The 22,127-nt window shown below is 40.3% G+C and overlaps 1 protein-coding gene across 4 annotated transcripts in view; it reads right to left on the bottom strand.

Moving 5' to 3' along the window:
• Positions 1–22,127, bottom strand: part of maco1b (macoilin 1b) — a 134,286-nt gene that overhangs the window by 49,357 nt on the left and 62,802 nt on the right. For 3 of the 4 annotated variants that reach the window (XM_069895606.1, XM_069895605.1, XM_069895607.1), the window contains 2 exons: positions 17,572–17,713; positions 2,240–2,366 (listed from right to left, as the gene is read on the bottom strand). In XM_069895606.1, the coding sequence (XP_069751707.1) occupies positions 2,240–2,366; positions 17,572–17,713 (269 nt within the window). Of the gene's footprint in view, positions 1–2,239; positions 2,367–13,800; positions 13,895–17,571; positions 17,714–22,127 lie in introns of those variants that run through there. The other variant, XM_069895608.1, reaches the window with a different exon arrangement.

Here is a 22,127-nt window from a genome sequence, read left to right on the forward strand (position 1 = left end):
ACTGAAGTCGGCTCCACTGCTTCAATGGGGAGTAAATTCCACAGATTCACCACCTCTGGGGAAAAACAGTTCCTCTCATCTCTGTCCCAAATTTACTACCCTCAATTTTGAGGCCATGTCCCATATTTCTGATCTGCACTATCAATGGAAACAACTTAACTACCTAAATCTTATTTATGCCTTTCATAATTTTATATGTTTCTGTAAGATCCCCTCTCGTTCTTCTAAATTTCAGTGAGTACAGTCCCACACAACTCAATTTCTCCACATAGGCCAACCCCTTCATCCCTGGAATCAACCTGGGTGATGTTCAACATGCCTGCTTTCATACTGAGATCTCAGTAAATTGACATGTCAATGACCTGTGTTTAAAGCCAAGTTGGGTTGGATCGGAGCATTCACACTGGACCAAGAAAAGTGCGACATTTACACTGGAGCTGATGCAAAACAAATCGGCTCTGATACGACCTACCTTGGCGGATAAGTACCAGGATGAAAATGACCCCCACCCAAAACCGAGTTGGTCATGTTCACACACGCAAGTGAAACGGTAAAAAGGCAATTATATACCAGCTTTCAGGGGCAGTGTGAAAGTAACTAGAGAGGGCATGAAGTACCAGAGTTACAACTGTACAAGATATTGGTGAGAGCAAAGTTGTATATTGTGTGCAGTTCAGCCTACCTAGATGCTAGGACTGGACCATTTCCAAAAATATCAGAGATAAACACAATTTTAATATTCCACGTTAGGCTGCTTCAAAAAGCACAATAAAATGCAAAAGCATGAAGTATAGAAAAACATGAACTAAACTGGACAAAGAACCAAAGGACAATTATTCAATATTTACTCCATGACGTTTAACCTATTAATCACTATAAATGCTTAAAATTGTGATTGGACGTTATCTTCTGCTAATTTCAATAAAGTGGATTTCAAAGTCAAGAAACAGCAAACCATAAACCACATCCAAGTGAGTGGAAAAAGATATCAAGTGGAATTAAATTCTTCCACACGAGGACAAGTTAACCAGGAGCTAGACCTAAAAATTTGGATAATCCAAATCCAAAGCAGAAATCACAAGTACTCAGTATGTCAGGCAACATATTCACAAAAATAGAATGAATCACCATGAAGGATCTTTGACCAAAATTGTTGACTTGCAGATGCTGTCTGATCTGTTTAATATTTCTGGCATTTGATTTTTACAGCCAGAACATTCCCTAAACTCAACCCACCAGACTGAAGTAATGTCATGCCTTGAGGTGGTCATCCATCAAGTAGAAGATATGGGGGTGGGGGTGGAGAAAGAGAAGGGGAAAAGCAGAACTAACAAATAAACAAGTTGAGAAAACACTCACACATTTAAAAGTGTTTAAATGGATGAAATTCAAAGCTGAAAAATATTCATGTTGTGTTTCAATTTTGAATAATGAAGTGACTTTCAAAAATTGGAAAAAAAATTCAAGATATTCAATGAACATTAAAGCTCCAATGACCAGCTTTCAGATGTGGCTATAGCCTGATGTTGATAAAGCAAAATGCACACTAACTACATGAATAGCTTGTTTTTCATGCTTTAATATATAGAAACCAAAGCCATGTGCAGCATGTTTTGAAATTGTTATCATCTGAAAAAGTGTTAATCTGAAGAAAAAGTGCTCCTTTCTGTTCACAGCAATAATAGTTTTCTTAACTCTGCATGAAATGCTCCAGTTAATGTTTCAACACTGTTATATATAACATTAGTTTGCATAGAACATTAGGGATTAATATGCAGATCTTAAATGGCTTATGTCCATTCAAATCTTAAATGGCTTATGTCCATTCAAATCTTAAATGGCTTATGTCCATTCAAATCTTAAATGGCTTATGTCCATTCAAACAAATGCAATCAGGACAGGGAAGAAAAGGTATATTATAAATTCATTAGAATTAATGTCAAAAGCCAACAAGATGCAACATCTTAAACAGGATTAAGGGTATGCAAGAATGCCAATACTCAGTTACACAATCAATCCAACATTTACAAGTTAATTTTTTGAGAAAGTGCATTGTAAATGCTAAATGGTGGCATTCTCTTTCTCTTGGAATGGGTCTTCCTTTCCATGGTACTGCACCAATCTGCCATGGACTACATCAATAAGGTTAACACAAATTCCCCTAATTTAGTCATCCAAGTAATCCTACAGTTTATTTTTCTTCAAAGACAAACACATGTTGGAAAAAAATTGAACATACCTGTATGCCAGACATACTGAACCCATACGTAAGTACTGGCAGCAAAGAAAAGCCACTGCACTGGTATGAAGAGTAGGCATATTATATCTGATGTGAATGCTACACAAACAAAAAATACTGAAAAAGCCTGCAAGATAAACAGAGCAAAGGAATGCATTACAATCTCAAACCATCTTTCAAATTAATACATTGAGCTTCCTGAAGATCAATTGTTATTTCCTAAGGGCAAAAAAAATTGTGAAACAGGATTTTTTTTTTAAATGAGAGTCATTAGAAGTGTCTGGTAAAAAGGTAACTGCAATATAAAGTACTGTAGGTTTAAGAGGGTAGTTTACATTTCTCTTCCATTCTCTATTCATCACAATGCAACCATTAAATAACTTTCAGAGCAGATTCTCAATAGTTAAACAATATTTAATTGAATCATATGTTTAAGCATACCCCAATCGTTCCTGCTCTTTTACATGCTATGTTGATACTAGCCTAGAAAACCTTCAAAAAACAATTTCACTGGGTCAATTGGTTTTTTAAGTTAGAAAATGCATCAACATTAAAAAAAAGGCTGGACATTTTTAAAATATTTATACCAAAGCCAAGTGCTAACACATTAATGGTGTACAATAATCAACATACCCCTGTTGAACAGGAAAATATGTTGGACTTCATGAGCTCCTATTATTAATTTAGATATTCATTTGAAATGGCTAGTGGAAGAAACTAAAAACAAAAATAATTGAAGACATTATAGCAGGATGCTTAGTTGGGAAGAAAAGTGCCAGATGGAATTCAATCTGGAAAAGTGTGAAGTGATGCATTTTGGAAGATCAAACTTGAAGGGAGAGTACATGGTTAATGGCAGGATTCTTAACAGTGAGGAAAAACAGAGGGACCATGGTGTCTAAATTCATAGATCTCTCAAGGTTTGTCGCACAGGTTGATAAGGGAGTTAAAGCATATGGAATGCTGTTCCTCATTAGTCAGGGGATTGAGTTCAAGAGTCCCGAGGTAATGTTACAGCTCTATAAAAGTCTCCTATTCTCTCATGCATTATTTACCTAAAATAGGATTAATAAAAAGAATGAAAAAGTTCTGGTCACCTCATTATAGGAAGCTATGGAGAGGGTACAGAGGAGATTTACCAGGATGTTGTTTGGATTGGAGAATACATCTTATAAGACAAAGTAAACAGAGTTAGCTCATTTCTCTTTGGAGCAAAAAGGATGAGAGGTGACTTGGTGCCTGCCACATTGACCACCGCCAGTGGGCTGATAACGCCTCAAACCGTGCATCTTGGCGCCTCACAGTTTGGCGGGCAGCAGCCTCCTTTGAAGAAGACCGCAGAGCCCACCTCTCTGACAAAAGGCAAAGGAGGAAAAACCCAACACCCAACCCCAACCAACCAATTTTCCCTTGCAACCGCTGCAATCGTGTCTGCCTGTCCCGCATCGGACTGGTCAGCCACAAACGAGCCTGCAGCTGACGTGGACTTTTTACCCCCTCCATAAATCTTCGTCCGCGAAGCCAAGCCAAAGAAAGATAAAAGTCTAGTCAGACCATACTTGGAATATTGTGTTCAGTTCTGATCGTCTCAATTAAATTTTATTAATAAATTCTCAGGATACGCTGCCCAGTCTTTTTCTTTTTTAAGATTAGGTAGGGATTTATATAATTTTTAAAAACTTTTTTTGAAGATTTCAGTTTGAGGAGATAAGAACATTCGTTAATTGTAGTGGGGAATACAATATGTTATATCATATGATGTCAAACAGTGATTTTTTTTTCCCCTTTTTAATTATGTACTCCTATTCTCTCATGCATTATTTACCTAAAATAGGATTAATAAAAAGAATGAAAAAGTTCTGGTCACCTCATTATAGGAAGCTATGGAGAGGGTACAGAGGAGATTTACCAGGATGTTGTTTGGATTGGAGAATACATCTTATAAGACAAAGTAAACAGAGTTAGCTCATTTCTCTTTGGAGCAAAAAGGATGAGAGGTGACTTAATAAGAGGATTACAAGGTTATGAGATATCTATATAGGGTGGAGAGCCAACACCTCCCCCCCAAGGGTGAGCGCAGCAAACATCAGAAGACACCTGTAAAAGGTGAAGGGAGGAAAGTTTAGCAGAAACGTCAGGCGTAAATGTTTTATATGGAGAGTAGTGGATGCCTGGAATGCATTGTCAGGGGTGTTGATGGCGACTGTCATAATTTAAAGGACATGGATGTAAATAAAATAGAGGATTATGGGTGCGAGGTTGGGAAGGTTTAGTTTGTTGAATAGGTTTATATAGGTTGGCACAACACCATGGACCAAAGGGCCTGTGCTGTAATGTTCTATGTTTATCTGACAAATTTTCCAATGAAAATTCTGAATATGATTGTGTTTGATTTTCAATTAATCATTTTCACGTACACTCACTCTTGAGCCACATATTTTAATTTTTTTTAAATTTAGACATCACAGTAACAGGCCATTTCAGCCCAAGAGCCCCTGCTGTCTAATTTACACCCAATTAACCTACACCCCAGGTATATTTCGAATGGTGGGAGGAAACAGGAGATCTCAGGGAAAACCCATTCAGATATGCAGAGAACATACCAACTCCTTACAGACAGTGCGGGATTTGAACCCTGGACCTGATTGCTGGCACTGTAAAGGCACTGTGCGGCACAAGGTGAGAAATAGAAAGCCAAGAATTCTGTGACAGAGTTTAACTAGTTTCCAACATTATTTATATTAAATGAACAAAATAGGAAGTAGGTATTTAGGTCAAAATATGCTATAGTATTACTGTGGAATGCAATCTACTTTAGAATACATGAGTTTGAACATCTTGCATTGAAAATTATATTTGTTCAGCAAAATACAGGTATTATAAATTTTCCCATTTAGTTTCACTCTCTTCTTTGCACCTTTATTTTGGTTTGTAATACATAGCTATATTAAATTTAATTGCTCCAAATGTTTTCCAAATTGACATTTTTACTACATTTCTCATAGAAACTTCTGTAAACCAAATTATCCTGACACAGCCCCAAAATGTAAGTTTTCAAGAGCTAACCTTTAATCATTACACAGTAGTGTGTGCAGAGAAGGGCACACATCCTTTATTTTAAATTAAGAATAACTAAATTATTCCAGATCTTCACACTTAATGAGTCCACTGGTCAAGTTAATATGACTACAGAACAAGTTCACTCTTCAATAATACATCTTTTCTTGAAAGAAGCAGTGGATCCATAAAGCAAGCTGACAGTGTGAAATTAACAGGTTATGTGAAATAATAAAATTGGCCTAATTATCAGCTGGCAATTTTTTTTGTAGTCAATGAATGATTAGTCAAGTGTCTGTCCAAACATTCTCTTCAAAAGTTCAATGCTGACCTAATTTTAATACAAGTATCCCTGTCAAATTTCTGATAGTCCAAGTTTTCAAGCAAACTCTATGGCATTCTGCAATGAGATGCAGTAGTATTGTACTTGGAATTAGTCCTCTGCAACTCTCTGTTACACAGAGGACATGCCACTGCACAGCTGACACATAACTATATTGCTCGATGTAGATCAATTTCAAGAGACCCGACTGGAGATTTTGAAATCATCGGTCCTGATTTTACAATTTTGATGATAAAAAATTTATAGACATTTTGATAGGAAAATTGTGAAACTGCTGTCAGTGAGATAGAGTTCATTTAAACAATGTCCAGCTGAAATCTTTGCTCTAGGAATACTTAAAAATAGTGGAACTTCAACACTTGATCCAATCCCATCATTATGGCATTTTTAAAGTGAAGTTTAGCCCTATTGAAAAGAGATGCAACTGCAATTTTAAATGGCATGCCAAAGTACAGGTATTGAGCAAACCCTCTGCAGGATCTAATCACTTAAACTTTAAAATACCACGGTTATAAATTTTGTAACATTAACATCCCAGCTGCTACGTGTACATCCCAATAAGGCTGTTCATCACAATCTTCTCAAGAGCAATCATGAATAATAAATGTGTAGAAATATTAGTTATAGAATATCAAGTTATGCGAATTATGATGAAGAAACCATCACACAGACTTTGCCAGTAAAATGGAAAAGAGAGACAGAGAGAAACCAAGAACATTCCAGACAGGAATCAATTCTCACCCCTTCCACTGAGCCATACCCTAATGCCTGCCGCATCTCTTTTTAACACAATAGTGCTAACTGACTACTTACTACCTGTTACATGCAATCTAAACGCTGCAATAAGACATTCAGTCCCCGAGTGGCACCGTGGCAGTCTCCCTCCCCGAGTGGCACCGTGGCAGTCTCCCTCCCCGAGTGGCACCGTGGCAGTCTCCCTCCCCGAGTGGCACCGTGGCAGTCTCCCTCCCCGAGTGGCACCGTGGCAGTCTCCCTCCCCGAGTGGCACCGTGGCAGTCTCCCTCCCCGAGTGGCACCGTGGCAGTCTCCCTCCCCGAGTGGCACCGTGGCAGTCTCCCTCCCCGAGTGGCACCGTGGCAGTCTCCCTCCCCGAGTGGCACCGTGGCAGTCTCCCTCCCCGAGTGGCACCGTCTCCCTCCCCGAGTGGCACCGTCTCCCTCCCCGAGTGGCACCGTCTCCCTCCCCGAGTGGCACCGTCTCCCTCCCCGAGTGGCACCGTCTCCCTCCCCGAGTGGCACCGTCTCCCTCCCCGAGTGGCACCGTCTCCCTCCCCGAGTGGCACCGTCTCCCTCCCCGAGTGGCACCGTCTCCGTCCCCGAGTGGCACCGTCTCCGTCCCCGAGTGGCACCGTCTCCGTCCCCGAGTGGCACCGTCTCCGTCCCCGAGTGGCACCGTCTCCGTCCCCGAGTGGCACCGTCTCCGTCCCCGAGTGGCACCGTCTCCGTCCCCGAGTGGCACCGTCTCCGTCCCCGAGTGGCACCGTCTCCGTCCCCGAGTGGCACCGTCTCCCTCCCCGAGTGGCACCGTGGCAGTCTCCCTCCCCGAGTGGCACCGTGGCAGTCTCCCTCCCCGAGTGGCACCGTGGCAGTCTCCCTCCCCGAGTGGCACCGTGGCAGTCTCCCTCCCCGAGTGGCACCGTGGCAGTCTCCCTCCCCGAGTGGCACCGTGGCAGTCTCCCTCCCCGAGTGGCACCGTGGCAGTCTCCCTCCCCGAGTGGCACCGTGGCAGTCTCCCTCCCCGAGTGGCACCGTGGCAGTCTCCCTCCCCGAGTGGCACCGTCTCCCTCCCCGAGTGGCACCGTCTCCCTCCCCGAGTGGCACCGTCTCCCTCCCCGAGTGGCACCGTCTCCCTCCCCGAGTGGCACCGTCTCCCTCCCCGAGTGGCACCGTCTCCCTCCCCGAGTGGCACCGTCTCCGTCCCCGAGTGGCACCGTCTCCGTCCCCGAGTGGCACCGTCTCCGTCCCCGAGTGGCACCGTCTCCGTCCCCGAGTGGCACCGTCTCCGTCCCCGAGTGGCACCGTCTCCGTCCCCGAGTGGCACCGTCTCCGTCCCCGAGTGGCACCGTCTCCGTCCCCGAGTGGCACCGTCTCCGTCCCCGAGTGGCACCGTCTCCGTCCCCGAGTGGCACCGTCTCCGTCCCCGAGTGGCACCGTCTCCGTCCCCGAGTGGCACCGTCTCCGTCCCCGAATGGCACCGTCTCAGTCCCCGAATGGCATTGTCTCAGTCCCCGAATGGCATTGTCTCAGTCCCCGAATGGCATTGTCTCAGTCCCCGAATGGCATTGTCTCAGTCCCCGAATGGCATTGTCTCAGTCCCCGAATGGCATTGTCTCAGTCCCCGAATGGCATTGTCTCAGTCCCCGAAAGGCATTGTCTCAGTCCCCGAATGGCATTGTCTCAGTCCCCGAATGGCATTGTCTCAGTCCCCGAATGGCATTGTCTCAGTCCCCGAATGGCATTGTCTCAGTCCCCGAATGGCATTGTCTCAGTCCCCGAATGGCATTGTCTCAGTCCCCGAATGGCATTGTCTCAGTCCCCGAATGGCATTGTCTCAGTCCCCGAATGGCATTGTCTCAGTCCCCGAATGGCATTGTCTCAGTCCCCGAATGGCATTGTCTCAGTCCCCGAATGGCATTGTCTCAGTCCCCGAATGGCATTGTCTCAGTCCCCGAATGGCATTGTCTCAGTCCCCGAATGGCATTGTCTCAGTCCCCGAATGGCATTGTCTCAGTCCCCGAAATGCATTGTCTCAGTCCCCGAATGGCATTGTCTCAGTCCCCGAATGGCATTGTCTCAGTCCCCGAATGGCATTGTCTCAGTCCCCGAATGGCATTGTCTCAGTCCCCGAATGGCATTGTCTCAGTCCCCGAATGGCATTGTCTCAGTCCCCGAATGGCATTGTCTCAGTCCCCGAATGGCATTGTCTCAGTCCCCGAATGGCATTGTCTCAGTCCCCGAATGGCATTGTCTCAGTCGCTGAATGGCATTTTCTCAGTCCCTGAATGGCATTGTCTCAGTCCCTGAATGGCATTGTTTCAGTGCTGAAGTTTTGGTCACCATTGTCAACTTCAAGAATCTAAGATTAACTAAACTATCCATTTTCATGTGCAAATTGGAAACCAAAAATCAGACAGCCAGCGAATAAGCACTCATGTGTACTGTGAGCAACCCTTCCAGACTTCTGTTGATTTTTTGTATGTCAGAAGGATGTTAATTATAACTTGTACATTAGGTTAAATGACCAACAACAAATCATTTCCCTGTCTTTAGGAAGAGTATATGCAAAATGTAAAACATAAGCTGTAGCAATACCTTCAAAGAAATGTTATCCAATTTGTAAGCAGAAAATGCCTTAAATATTGTATCTGTGACCGTGTTCTTTAAATGAGTCCAGTCTTAGTGAGGTGACCTTCTCTACCCACCACTACAGACTGCTCATTCCCGCTAGCGTTATTCGAATAAAGTCGGTTTGAATTGTACTGCGTAGCTTGGTTGTACTTTTTGTATCTTGACAGGAGCCAGACTTTAACAAATGCTGGCCTAGTCACCTTTCATCAGCTCCTAAAAGAAAAAAAATCCTTTTTTCCTGTAAGAAGCAAGTTAAAAATGACAGGTTTTTTTTAAAAAAAACCTTCAAGTTTCCCACAAGAGAATTCTTAATTTTAACTTTTGCATAGCTTACTTGATGAGATCATGGTGGCTAAACACATGGATCCTATCTGACTGAAGAGAGATAATATTTAGTTGGCAAAATAAATTGTTCTATTGTTGCAGGCAACTTTTAAGAAAAGCAGATTGTGCTGCCAATTTGCCATTGACTACAAAATTCTTTAATTTATGTTACTGTTACAATTTGCATGCAATGGTAATACACAAATTGTGACAGTTTTGTACAAAATGGAGTAAGAAATCGCTCATGCAAAATTTTACAAAAACTTAGGATATTTAGGAATTAGGTTTTTATTAAAAGTTTATAGAATTTAAAGTCCAGTCCACCGACCCACCTTACTTTCCAAGCAAAAATTAGCAAGCAACTGGAAACTCAAAATCACTGCTGCAGACTGTGGGCAGGTGCTTCACAAAGCAATCACTCAAACGGTGTTTGGATTCTCTAGCATAGAGGCCACCCTTATGAACATCAAACACAGAGGACTACCTTGGAAGATGTGCTCTGCTTGGAAAGACCGTTTGGGAAAGGAGGTAAAGAGGTGAATGGACGGATACTACACTCCAGTGCAAAACGACAAGGGGTTGCAGTTGGGGTTGGAAGAGTGGACCAGGAAGACTAGAGGGGAGTGATCCATTTGAAATGCTCAGAAAGGAAGTGTAGGGGAAATCTATAGTTCTGGTTGTTGGATATAGTGGAAATTGCAAAAGGTGACCTATTGAAATGCTACTGGAGTGGAAGGCAAAGACAGGACATATTTGTTCTTGGTCTCATTAGCAACATCATCCAGACTTCACAACGTCACCCACACATTGCTTAGGTACAGCTTGACTAGTCATTTAATAGCTGGGTTATTTCAGCATATTATACACACTCTCTTTGTTCCACTTATTGCACTCGCCCTTCTCTACTATCAAGACTAACTATTAATTCGGACAAAAAAAAATTCAACCCAAAACAAAAACTGTTCCTCTCTCCAAAGAGGTGGCCTGACCCAAGTTTTTCCCCAACATTTTGTTTTTATTACAGATTTCTAGCCCCTGAATTTTATTTTTTATTTTCACCCACGTTTCCAAGATCCAGTTGCTGTTCCTTTGCTTTGATGGTAAACAATGCAAGAATAGGAAGTACTGCCAAAATAAGCTCATGTGATTTACTGCAGTGAATCCAGTAGCAGAAAAAAAAGTGCAAAAAATAGCCTGCGCTTATCATTATATTAAGTCTTTAGGATAAAGTCAAAGTTCACATTGATTGACAGAGTACATATAGGAGCACATGACCACAAAACATAGGTTATTCAGCACATTGAGTTGCCCTGCCATTCAATCATGAGTTGATCCATTTTCCTACTCAGCCCCACAACCTGGCCTTCTCCCTGTAACCTTTGATGCCCTGGATAATCAAGAACCTATCGATCTCTATCTTAAATACACCCAATGACATGGTCTCCTCAACTGCATGTGGCAACAAATTCCAAAGATTTACCACCTGCTGGCTGAAGTAATTCCTATGTTCTAAGTGGACACCCTTCAATTCTGAAGTTGCACCCTCTTGTCCTAGACTCTCCCACCATGGGGAAACAACCTTTTTACATCTACTCTGTCCATGCCTTTCAACATTCAAAATGTTTCAATGAGATTCTTTCCCCCTCCCCCCCACCCCCCACTCCCACCACTCTAAATGCGAATGAATACAGATGAACCGCAATTGAACTCTTCAACATTCGCAGATCTGTTCTTAACTGAGGAGCCCAAAACTAAACACAATACTTCAAGCGATGTCTCACCAGTACCTTATAAAACCTCAACATCATATCCCTGCTTTTGTATTCTATTCTTCTTGAAATGAATGCCAGAATTGAATTTGCCTTCTTAACCACTGTTTCAACATGCAAGTTTACCTTCAGGCTATCCTGCACAAGAACTCCTAGGTGACTATACATCTAGTATTTTCAATTTTCTCCCCACTTCGAAAAGTCTCCCCATTTATTTTTCTACCAAAGTGCATGACAGTACTCTTTCTGACATTATATTTCATTTGCCACATCTCTGCCCTTTCTCCTAATCTATAGCCTCAGTTTCCTCTACACTACTTGCTCCTCCACCTACTTTTGTATCATTTGCAAACTTGGCCACAAACCCATTCATTCCATAATCCAAATCATTAATATACAACATAAAAAGAAGCAGCCCCAACACGACCCCTGTGGAACACCACTGGCAACTAGGAGCCAATCAGAATACGATCATTGTATTCATATCCTCTTGACATATCATCATATGACATCACATACAACCCCAAGATTCTTTTTTCTGCATGCCAGGCAGAATTCCCACTTAACAGTAACTGTACTCAAGAAAAAGATACATATACAAAAAAATTGAAATGTAAATAAAGCAAGACATGTGAACAAAATGACTGTGTAATACAGAAAAAATATTCAGTAATAAATGAGGTGCAAAAAAGTAAGAGTTCTTCAACGAGTCTCTGATTGAGTTTGTTGTTGAGGAGTCTGATAGTGGAGGGGTAGCAACTGCTGCTGAACCTGGTGGTACAAGTCTTGTAGCACTTACCGTATACCTTTTTCCTGATGGCAGCAGTGAACAGAGTACTCCTAGGTGGTGTGGATCCTTGATGATTGTTGCTGCTCTCTGACGACAGTATTCCATGTATATTTTCTTGATTGTGGGGATAGTGGGCTGTTCCACTATCTTTTGACGAGCTTTCCGCTTAGAGGTTTTTGTGTCCCCCATACTAGGCTGTGATGCAGCTGGTCAGTATACTTTCCATGACATATCTGTGGAAGTTTGACAAGGTTTCCAATGTCATATCGAAAGTCCACAAATTCCTGAAGAAGTAGAGGCCCGGGCGTGCTTTCTTCACACATGTTGGGTCCAGGAAAATTCAGAAATTTCAATTTGTTCACCCTCTCTGCCTCTGAATCCCAGATGATCGCTGGATTGTACATTTGTTTTTTCCCTTCCTAATCAACTCCTTGGTTTTGCCAACATTGAAAACTTGGCTGAACGGTAACCTCACATTCAATCTCCCTCCTGTATGCTGACTCATCACATCTTTTTATATAGTCCATTACTGTGGTATCGTCAACAAATATGCAAATGATGTTGTTGCACCAAGCCACACAGTCTTAGATGCAAAATGAGTGAAGCAGGGGCTTAAGTACGCAGTCCTGCGGTACTCTCTGGTGCTGATGGAGATTTTGCATTGATTGTGGTCTGGAGGTAAGGGAACACAGGATCAAATTGCATACTGGGGTACTGAGGCCCAGGTCTTACATTTTACTGATCAGTTTTGAGGGGATGATTCTGTAGAATGCCACACTGATGTATATACCTTTGATGTCCAGGTGTTCCAGAGCTTTGTGTAGAGCTAATGAAATGGCTTCTTCTGTAGACCTTTTGCTGCAGTAGGCAAATTGGAATAAATCCATTTTGCTGATCAGACAGGAGTTGATATACTTCAACAGCGGCCTTTCAAAACACCAACACTGTGGACAGGTGGCCACACTCTTCTTGGGCACCAGTATGACTGAGGCCTGCTTGAAACAGGTGGGTAATATGCTCTGTGGGAGTGAGATGTTGAAGATATTTATGAAATCAATGGCCAGTTGATCAGCACAGGTTTTTGGTACTCAGCCAAGTACTCCACCTGGACCAGATGCTTTCCTTGGATTCACTCTCCTGAAGGCAGTCCACACATCATCCTTGAATATTGACAGTAGACGATCATGAGGGGACATGGGGATGTAGTGATTCTTCATTGTTCTGGTGGTCAAGTCAGGCATAGAAGCGATTGAGCAGTGAAGCTTTGCTTTCTCCTTCTGTACTGGATTTGTAGCATGTCATTTATGCTATACAACAGCAACAGCTGTTGGGTATCCTTCATTGTTTCATTATAACTGTAATAACAGTCATCCAGTATCTATCCCCTTGTTGTAACGCTCTATCAATTCAAAGCATTTCTCTTGAAACTTATTTTCTCACTGAGTGGAATGTTGCCTTGATAAGCAAAGATAGTTACACTCATATTCTTTGGCATTCAAACTTCTGGAAAACTCGGATCAAAGTTCAAGCAATGGGTCATTCTGTCAGAATTTAAAGTGAGAGCCACTGAACAGAGTTCCTTCAACATTTCAGTAAATAATCAGGAGCGTCATGGCAAAAGTTGGCTGGATGAACAAAATAGTCTACACTTGTGCAAAATTAGCAATTTTCAACATTGCTGAGAAGACATTATTGTCACTGACATAACTCTGTTGAAAAAGCTCCTTGATCCAGTGTAAACTCGAATTACAATATTTTATAACCCATCATATTTACCATAGCCAATCCTCCAATGTCTTAATATCAGGTAAAATAAAATAAAATAATCAAAAACTCACATTGATAAAGATGGAAATCACACCACAAGGTTATGGAATTATCCATCTGGTATTTTTGATTAAAATACCTACCAGCAAGTTATTGGAGCCTAATTCCATTCAAAATGGATATGGTACTTATAGTTGATTGCAGCATGGCTCAGGTGTTCAGTTCATGATCAAAGTGCAAGTAGTATTGTGCTGGGATCTCACGCTCACATAGAGCACAGTCCAAATGACCAATCCAAATGTTCAGTTAGTCTTACTTCTTTTCATCATCATCAAGCTTTGACCCAAGCTAGGAGACTGTACCTTTTAGTAGCATGCAAATAATAGGTTTTAAAGGCCCACAAAGCAACTAATGTCCTTTCTAATATGCTCTACTTCATATGGAAAATATGGATCTGCAGAGGGGAGGGTAGTTCTATGATAAAAATCTAATGTTGACAAAATAACTGTATGGTAGTCATTCCCAGTAATACTATTTTATTACATTACGATTGAACCAATTCTGGCAGAAAATTCTGTGCCTTAACTTTTGACAAGGCTTTCCCCAAAGAGCAAGTTTTTTGACATTGAAGTCCAGAGGGTTCAGGTTAAACAATGTACCTGAACTCAATTGTTATTCATGTAACTGCAAATACAAAAACCTGGATTTTGATAGCAGCAATTACACCTTTGCCACTGTTCTTAAAAGGGAACTGACCAGAAAGGTACAACAATCTGAGGCACACATTTCATCTCTTTGTCCAAAAGTTGTGCTCTAGGAATCTTTAGCAGATAAAGCAGCCAATCACCTTGACAAATTCTCAAGCAGCAAACTAAGTAATAGAAGATTCAGTAACATTAAACTAAGTTTTAAAATATTTTTTACAAGGAAGAAAAATCTGAATCCCCATGATTAAAACAGCAGAAATATCAAACTTGCTCAAAGAATTTTGAAATATCTCTGAGAATGCCAATTCATATTTTTTTTAATTAATTTTGTACTTGTGTTTATGTGCATTAAGCAATTTGAATTGTAATTGCTCCCATGAAAAAATATTACACTAAACCAAGTTTTTTAAAAATAAAACCAATGCAGAATTTTTGCAATTCCCATATCCACATTTGTTGACAGATTTCAGAAAATTACATTGGAAAACATTCCAAAGTAGTAGATTCTATAGTGGGTAATTCAATGCAAATAGTAATTTGTGGACTTCTTTTGTGGTTATAATGTTTTTGCAAACTCTAAAATCTACTCAAAATTTTCTCCAGTATAGCAACAAATTAATCACTACAAATTATCAAACTTAAATTCATCCATTATCTTAATATTTCCAAAACTTCATTTTGGAAATCACAAGTATGTTTATTCCATACATTTCTTCTTTCTGATATACATTTTAAATTTCTGCAGCATTAAATATTACTTCAAAAGGACAATTGGAAATTTTCTTTTGTTTTGTTAAATGGCCAAGTTTCAAAACTTTATTTCCACGTGTCACAATAAGTGCATTCTTTGCAATATGAAGGGCACAGAAAACTTATACCTATTTTCTTAGTCATCAATAGTAATAGACCCTGATCTTCATAGTAACAATCAATGAAGTCTAATATGCTTAGTCTAGCTCTTCAGAAACTTTGAAAATATAGCTTCAGCAAACCAAAGGGCAGTTGGGGAAAAGAAGGAGCATTTTTAAAAGTAATACATATCTTAAGAACCAAGAAAGATATTGTTAAATATGCAAAATCAAATATATGTGAAAGTTGGAATTATGGGAATTGAATTTTTTTAAAAACTTGCTCATCAGTACTCTTCACATCAGAATAAAGGAAACCAGAATGAGGGAAAGGGTACAGAAAGGCTTGCCTGAGTAGTTATCAAGCAAGTTTAAAAAACTTAAGACTTTTACCAAAGTAGATAAAAGTAAAGGGAACCAAGGAATCTTTACAAAGTTTTGCAAATGTAATTCATATTAAAAAAACTTCCAAATCAGTAACACAGAATAAGTTTAAAACAAATCAAGAAATGGCTTTTATAACACTGATAGTTAAAATACTATATTGGTATTTGAAAATAATATAGAAATAAGTGAAATGGAATTAGTGTACACTTTCAATTGACAATGGAATCACAAAGGAGGCAATAGATTAAGTGTCCTCTTTCCTTCATTCTAAAAGTTTTTTTTTGCCCAAATTAAACAAGCTTACCTTTAATTTTTACATCATTAATGTCTATTGCAAAAATGAGCTTGCTTTACCAGTTTACATGCTTTAAAATCGCATTAGATTTGGCTGTAAAAACTAAGCATATGAGATAATGCTTTAACTGGGTATTTGCAAATAAAAACAACCAAAAAACCTTGCCTCCAATTTGCAGCAAGAAAATTATAAAACACACAGGACATTCATGCTCTTTAAAAGCAACAGCCAATGAGCGCCATAAATAATATTTTCTCAATGCCTCTTTGAATATGATCAAATCTATTTCCACTATCCTTCTGGTGCATTCACAATCATAACTTTGAGCAAGGCTTACTACCTTGCTTTGCATTTGTGGGCAATTGTCCAATTCTGTGTCTTCGTGATATGGGTCCTTCCAAAAACTGACCAGAAAATGATTTTGAAAAGTATTCAGGATTTTGATTCTTGCATCAAATCTCATTACTCTAAGAACAATCTATCCCCACTTCCTAGTTTTCTATCCTGCTCCTGAGAAAGGATTCAAGTCCAAACCATTGACTGCCTTTTATTTACTGTGGATGCTGCGTGACCTGCTGAATTTCTCATCACTTTTGTCTATTGCCCTTGACCCCAGCATTGCATTTTTCTTGTTTAATCCCAAGCCCACCACCCAGTTATCTAACCTGCAGAAGTAATTGGAAACAACATTTTAATAAATCTCCTCTACATCCTTTATAAAATGTTGACAATTTCCAAAAAAGTACGACTCCTCGAGTTGACCACAATACTAATACTGAGCCACAAGTTCAAGTTAATACAAATTTGGAACAACTCCTATAGGGGCGACACGGTTAGCGAATGTTTAGTGCAATGGTGGTACAGTGCCAGCAACCGAGGTTGCTGTATGGAGTTTGTACATTCTTTCAATGTTTGTGTGGGTTTTCCCCGGGTGCTCCAGTTTCCTCCTGCCCTTCAAAAAGTACCGGAGTTGTAGGTCAATTGGGCACCATAGACTCGTGGGCCAAAAGATCCTGTTACTGTGCTGCATGTCTAAATTAAAATTTTTGTACTATCAGAACACAAGGAGATTAGCAATAAAGTGAGTAAGCTGTTCAGCTTGTCAAACATCCTCTGCCATTCATTGAAATAATTTTTGAACCTCAAGACCATTCTCTGACCTGATCTTGACATCCAGATGGCCAACTGCACACCAACCTCCTCACTTTTGCTAGTGTCCAAAAAGTTCATTTCAGTTTGGAAATACTCAACTGAGTTCTCACAACATTGTGTTTGAGAATTCCAAACATTTACAATCCTCGACCCAAATAAATTCATACCTCAGTCCTAAATGGCCGAAACAGCCTATCAACAACTATTCCATTGATCTTTCTTAGTCTTGTACATCTCAGAAAATATTGACCAACTTCCAGTGAGGACAAATCAATACATGCTTACATGTTTGATATAGCCAAGAGCACTGCACATTCTTAAACCTTTTCTACATCTCTACATGACTTTCTGCCTTCAAAGGCATATCCCCACTGGACTCTGAAACGGATTAAAATTGTATTATTTTAAACTAAAATGGGCTTTGATCACAGCTTCTTAATTAGAAGAGTGTATTAGTCGGTGTCAAACATATAACAGATTGTATGGTATATTTTAAGAACCATCAGAAGTCTCTAACCAACTTACCAGACCCTGGTATCTGAAGGAATCATAAACACTCCTGATGAAGAGCCAGAAAGGCCAAAGATATTCAAAGCGGAATTCGAGGACAAAATCAGCCAGCAACACCAGTGCCCACACAACAAGGAACTTAAGGTACAAGAAAGTGCTGCAAAATGGGAAAAAGAAAACAATTTAGACATTGAACTACAGATTGCAAAATTTGCTTTGAAATCAAGTACTCAGAACTTAGAAAGTCATCCATTTAAACAGATCAGTTGATGGAAATGTCTAGAAGTTAATAAATTTAGTTGACTAAAAGCATTCAACTCAGGCATTCATTTTTTTTATATAAATGATTGCCTTATACCTGGTTCCTAACTTCCCCTGGCTTGAACTACCTAACTTTTTCTTAAACTTCAATCAGTCTCTGCTTTGATAAATAGGGAATGCAGTGATTATGATGAAGCTTTTCACATCACCTTCATTAAATTTATTATAATCTTGTTATTTTGTATTGCTTTGCCCTTTTGTTTGCAATGATTCAAATGCTTTAAAACTGACAACCTATCTCAATTCCACCACCTCTAAATGGAAAAACTATTAAACCCTTCCACATGAGGGGTTTCTTCATTCACTGTAAGGAAATTCAGCTAATTCTTCCTGGTTTCATTAAACAGCGTTTGCATTATGCCATCTCCTTTATCTTCCTTCCAACAACATCATCACATTTTAAGTAAAAAAAAACACAAAAATGCTGGAGAAACACAGCTGGTCAAATAGTTTCCTTAACGTCGCAAAGGTAAAAATACATCACTGGCGTTTTGGGCTTGAGCCCTTCATCGAGACAAGAATGTCAGCAGGCATCAGAACAAAAGTGTCGGGGGGGGGGAGGGGGAGGCAGGAGGTGTGAGGTGGAGAAGGGAGGGAGGGTACAGCAGCGTTTAAATATTGCAAAAAGTTTTCCATTTATATTTAAAGAATCACAATCATTGACATTTTTTTCTTGGGGAAAATTGCATTTTAATTGGCAAAATGTTTAAAAGCTACAAAGCGAGTTTAAAAACTCAACAATGCAGGATTAAAGTCACAAGAATTCAATCAGCATGGGTCAGCCTTGCTGCCATTTTTCATGAAAACTGCAAATGTCAATATGGAATGTATCAACATTTTATAAGGCACCTTCAAAAGTGCTGCATCAAAGGTTATTGTGAAAAATAAAAGCTGACTAAGAGATAAAACCAACATAAATTGGAGATAAAACTAACATAAATTGAAGATTTGCTAACAGAAAACATTTGGCATTAATTGGTCCTTTTCTGGTTGATAAGATGCAACAAGTGGTGTGCCAAGGAGAGTGATGCCAGGATCCCACTCTTTTACAATTAGTCGAAAAGTTGAATGATGCCCCAAGGTGCTTTAACATGATTTAAATATTTCAGATATTCACTCATATGATGTGTACCTAACAGAATATTCACAGTTATTGTTGCTGCCTCAATAGACCAGTTACTAAGGTTTTATCCTGACCTTAGCTGATGTCTGTGTGAAATGTCCACTTTTTTTTTGAGAATTAAGGCAGAGGTGGACAGATTCTTAATAAGCAAAGAACTGAAAGATAACTTGGGGTAGTCAGGAATTCAGAGTTGAGGTTATAATCAAATTAGTGAGGAGGTGCAATCTTACTGAATGTATGTGTTTTGAGGGGAGGTCATAGGGTGCCCCTATTCCTAATTTAAATGTTTGTGTTATTGATCCACAGAAAATCTCTACATATTGATACTTCAAAAAAGAATCAATAAAACAAGCACACACAACTCCAGTGGAAGCTCTGTTCCTCAGTTCGACTGTGCTCAGGGCAAATGAATTCTTCTCTGTCTGAGGCAAGTTACCTCAAAAAAACTTCAAAGTTCAGATTTACTGTCAGAGTACATACATGACGTCAAACACAATCGTGAAATTTTTTTTTTTCCCTGCGGGCCAGTGTAAAAATTTGTACCCAAGAAAAGGTATGTATATAAAATAGAAATGTAAACAAACTGACTGTACAATACAGAAAAAAAACATTCAGCAATAAATAAAGTGCACAGTAAGAGTCCCTAAAGGAGTCTCTGAGTTTGTGGTTTAGGAATTTAATGGTGGAGTGTAACTGTTCCTGAACCTGGTGGCATGAGTCTTGCGGCAACTACACCTCTTTCCTGATGGCAGCAGCAAGAAGAGTACATCCTGAGCAGTGTGGTTCCTCGATGATTACTACTGCTCTCTTATGGCAGCATTCCATGTACATTTTCTCAACGGAGGGGAGAGTTTTGCCCGTGATGTACTGGGGTGTCTCTACAACCTTTTGTAGGGCTTTCCGTGACTGTTACCACTCTGCAGTTACTTGCAGTCTTGGGCAGAGAGCACTTAGTAGGCTGTGATGCATCTGAACAGGTGTGGCTAAGGTTTTCTCAGGCTTCCAAGGCTTTGGTGAGTTTTGATAGTTGTAACATAAATGTGGTTAGATGAAGCCAGGTTGTAACTGAGATGTACTAAAAACTACATTTTCCAAGAAAAAGTTAATACTTCAGGTTAATTCTGATGAAAGATCTTTAACGCAAGCTGGAAATCAGGCACATTTCAAGTTGCAGGAGGGAAAGGGGTGGAAAAACAGAGGAAATGTCCATAACAGAATAAACAGAGGAGAGGGTGAATAACAAACAATAGTTGTACCAGCCAAATTAGACTTCAGGCATTCCTAATTCAAATGAAAGATATTCAAATGTTAATTATATTTCTCTCTACACCAATGCTAATTCAACTGCTATTTCCAAAATGTTTTTATTTCAAATTTCCAACCTCTCTATTTTTGTCTTTCTTTTCAATCACCTTTGATTTCATTACAATTTGTTTTTTAATCTGGTGTTTGGAAAGACCAAAGTTTAGTCCCAAACCCTATTTTACCAAATCCTGCAGATAGAGGAAAGGCCTTTTGTGCACAAAGTGTCTGTTATGAATGGTAGGTGCCCTGGGCCTCACACTGAGCATTTGTGTTGGCCATTGACAGCATCAACATTCCATGCAATTTCCAGTCCAGTGAAAATGCATTCTTCTGTAATCGTACACGATGTTCACTCACGTATGAAAAAAAATTCTGGCAAACTATATGAAATGTTAAAAATGCTGGAATAATATGGTCATGGAAATGTTCCTCTCCAGCCAGAATCAGAAATCCAAGATGGTTACAGGAAAATTTATAATTGGCTTTTTTTTTGAGGAAAATAATTGCAGCTTCCTGCCACAGGTGGAGAGATCCGTTTCCTGCCACAGGTGGAGAGATCCGTTTCCTGCCACAGGTGGAGAGATCCGTTTCCTGCCACAGGTGGAGAGATCCGTTTCCTGCCACAGGTGGAGAGATCCGTTTCCTGCCACAGGTGGAGAGATCCGTTTCCTGCCACAGGTGGAGAGATCCGTTTCCTGCCACAGGTGGAGAGATCCGTTTCCTGCCACAGGTGGAGAGATCCGTTTCCTGCCACAGGTGGAGAGATCCGTTTCCTGCCACAGGTGGAGAGATCCGTTTCCTGCCACAGGTGGAGAGATCCGTTTCCTGCCACAGGTGGAGAGATCCGTTTCCTGCCACAGGTGGAGAGATCCGTTTCCTGCCACAGGTGGAGAGATCCGTTTCCTGCCACAGGTGGAGAGATCCGTTTCCTGCCACAGGTGGAGAGATCCGTTTCCTGCCACAGGTGGAGAGATCCGTTTCCTGCCACAGGTGGAGAGATCCGTTTCCTGCCACAGGTGGAGAGATCCGTTTCCTGCCACAGGTGGAGAGATCCGTTTCCTGCCACAGGTGGAGAGATCCGTTTCCTGCCACAGGTGGAGAGATCCGTTTCCAAGGCTCCCCTTCCTTACATTTCACTTTATCCACAAGGTCATTTGCATGCTTCAGTAAATTAAGCCCATGAGAAAGAAAAGGATTGAGCCATTTGGCCATGCAATATTCATTTGTTGAAAACTGTAAAAAATGAAATCGGGTTTAATATTTCAATTGGATAATTTTGTTAAATAACCTTTGTTAAAAGTTTAAATTTTGTAATTCAAGATATTCAAAAATCTTAACACCTGAGAAAAGTTAGATTATCACAGCTGAAATGTTGCATGAAACCTTGATAAAACAATCAGCATTTACCAGCTTAATGTCCAACATACTACAATAGAGAAATTAAACCCCATCATTTTAACTGGATTTATATGGAGTTCTAATCATTGAACTATCAATTCCGTTTAAAGCAAAAAAAAATTGCATTGCAATAGAAAAAGATTCAACTCCACATAATTTGAATGAACACTTGTTTTCTGGAGGACAAAAAAAGGACCAGATCTCATCATGTACTGTACTTCCTGCAGTCACCCATGCTTAAATTCACCTGGCACAAATGTGTTGGATCTATCACACTGGCCTAAGTTTTAGGCCTCAGTAGCAATACTCTAGTGGCTGCAAAGACACAAATAGATCACTGGAAAATCTGGTTTCCACCCCCATCCAGCCCCAAATTTCCCTGAAAGCTTTAATTAGCTTATAAAATTTTGTAAGTTTCAAACCT

Source organism: Narcine bancroftii, chromosome 8 (assembly GCF_036971445.1).
Source record: "Narcine bancroftii isolate sNarBan1 chromosome 8, sNarBan1.hap1, whole genome shotgun sequence".
NCBI classification, from domain to species: domain Eukaryota; kingdom Metazoa; phylum Chordata; class Chondrichthyes; order Torpediniformes; family Narcinidae; genus Narcine; species Narcine bancroftii.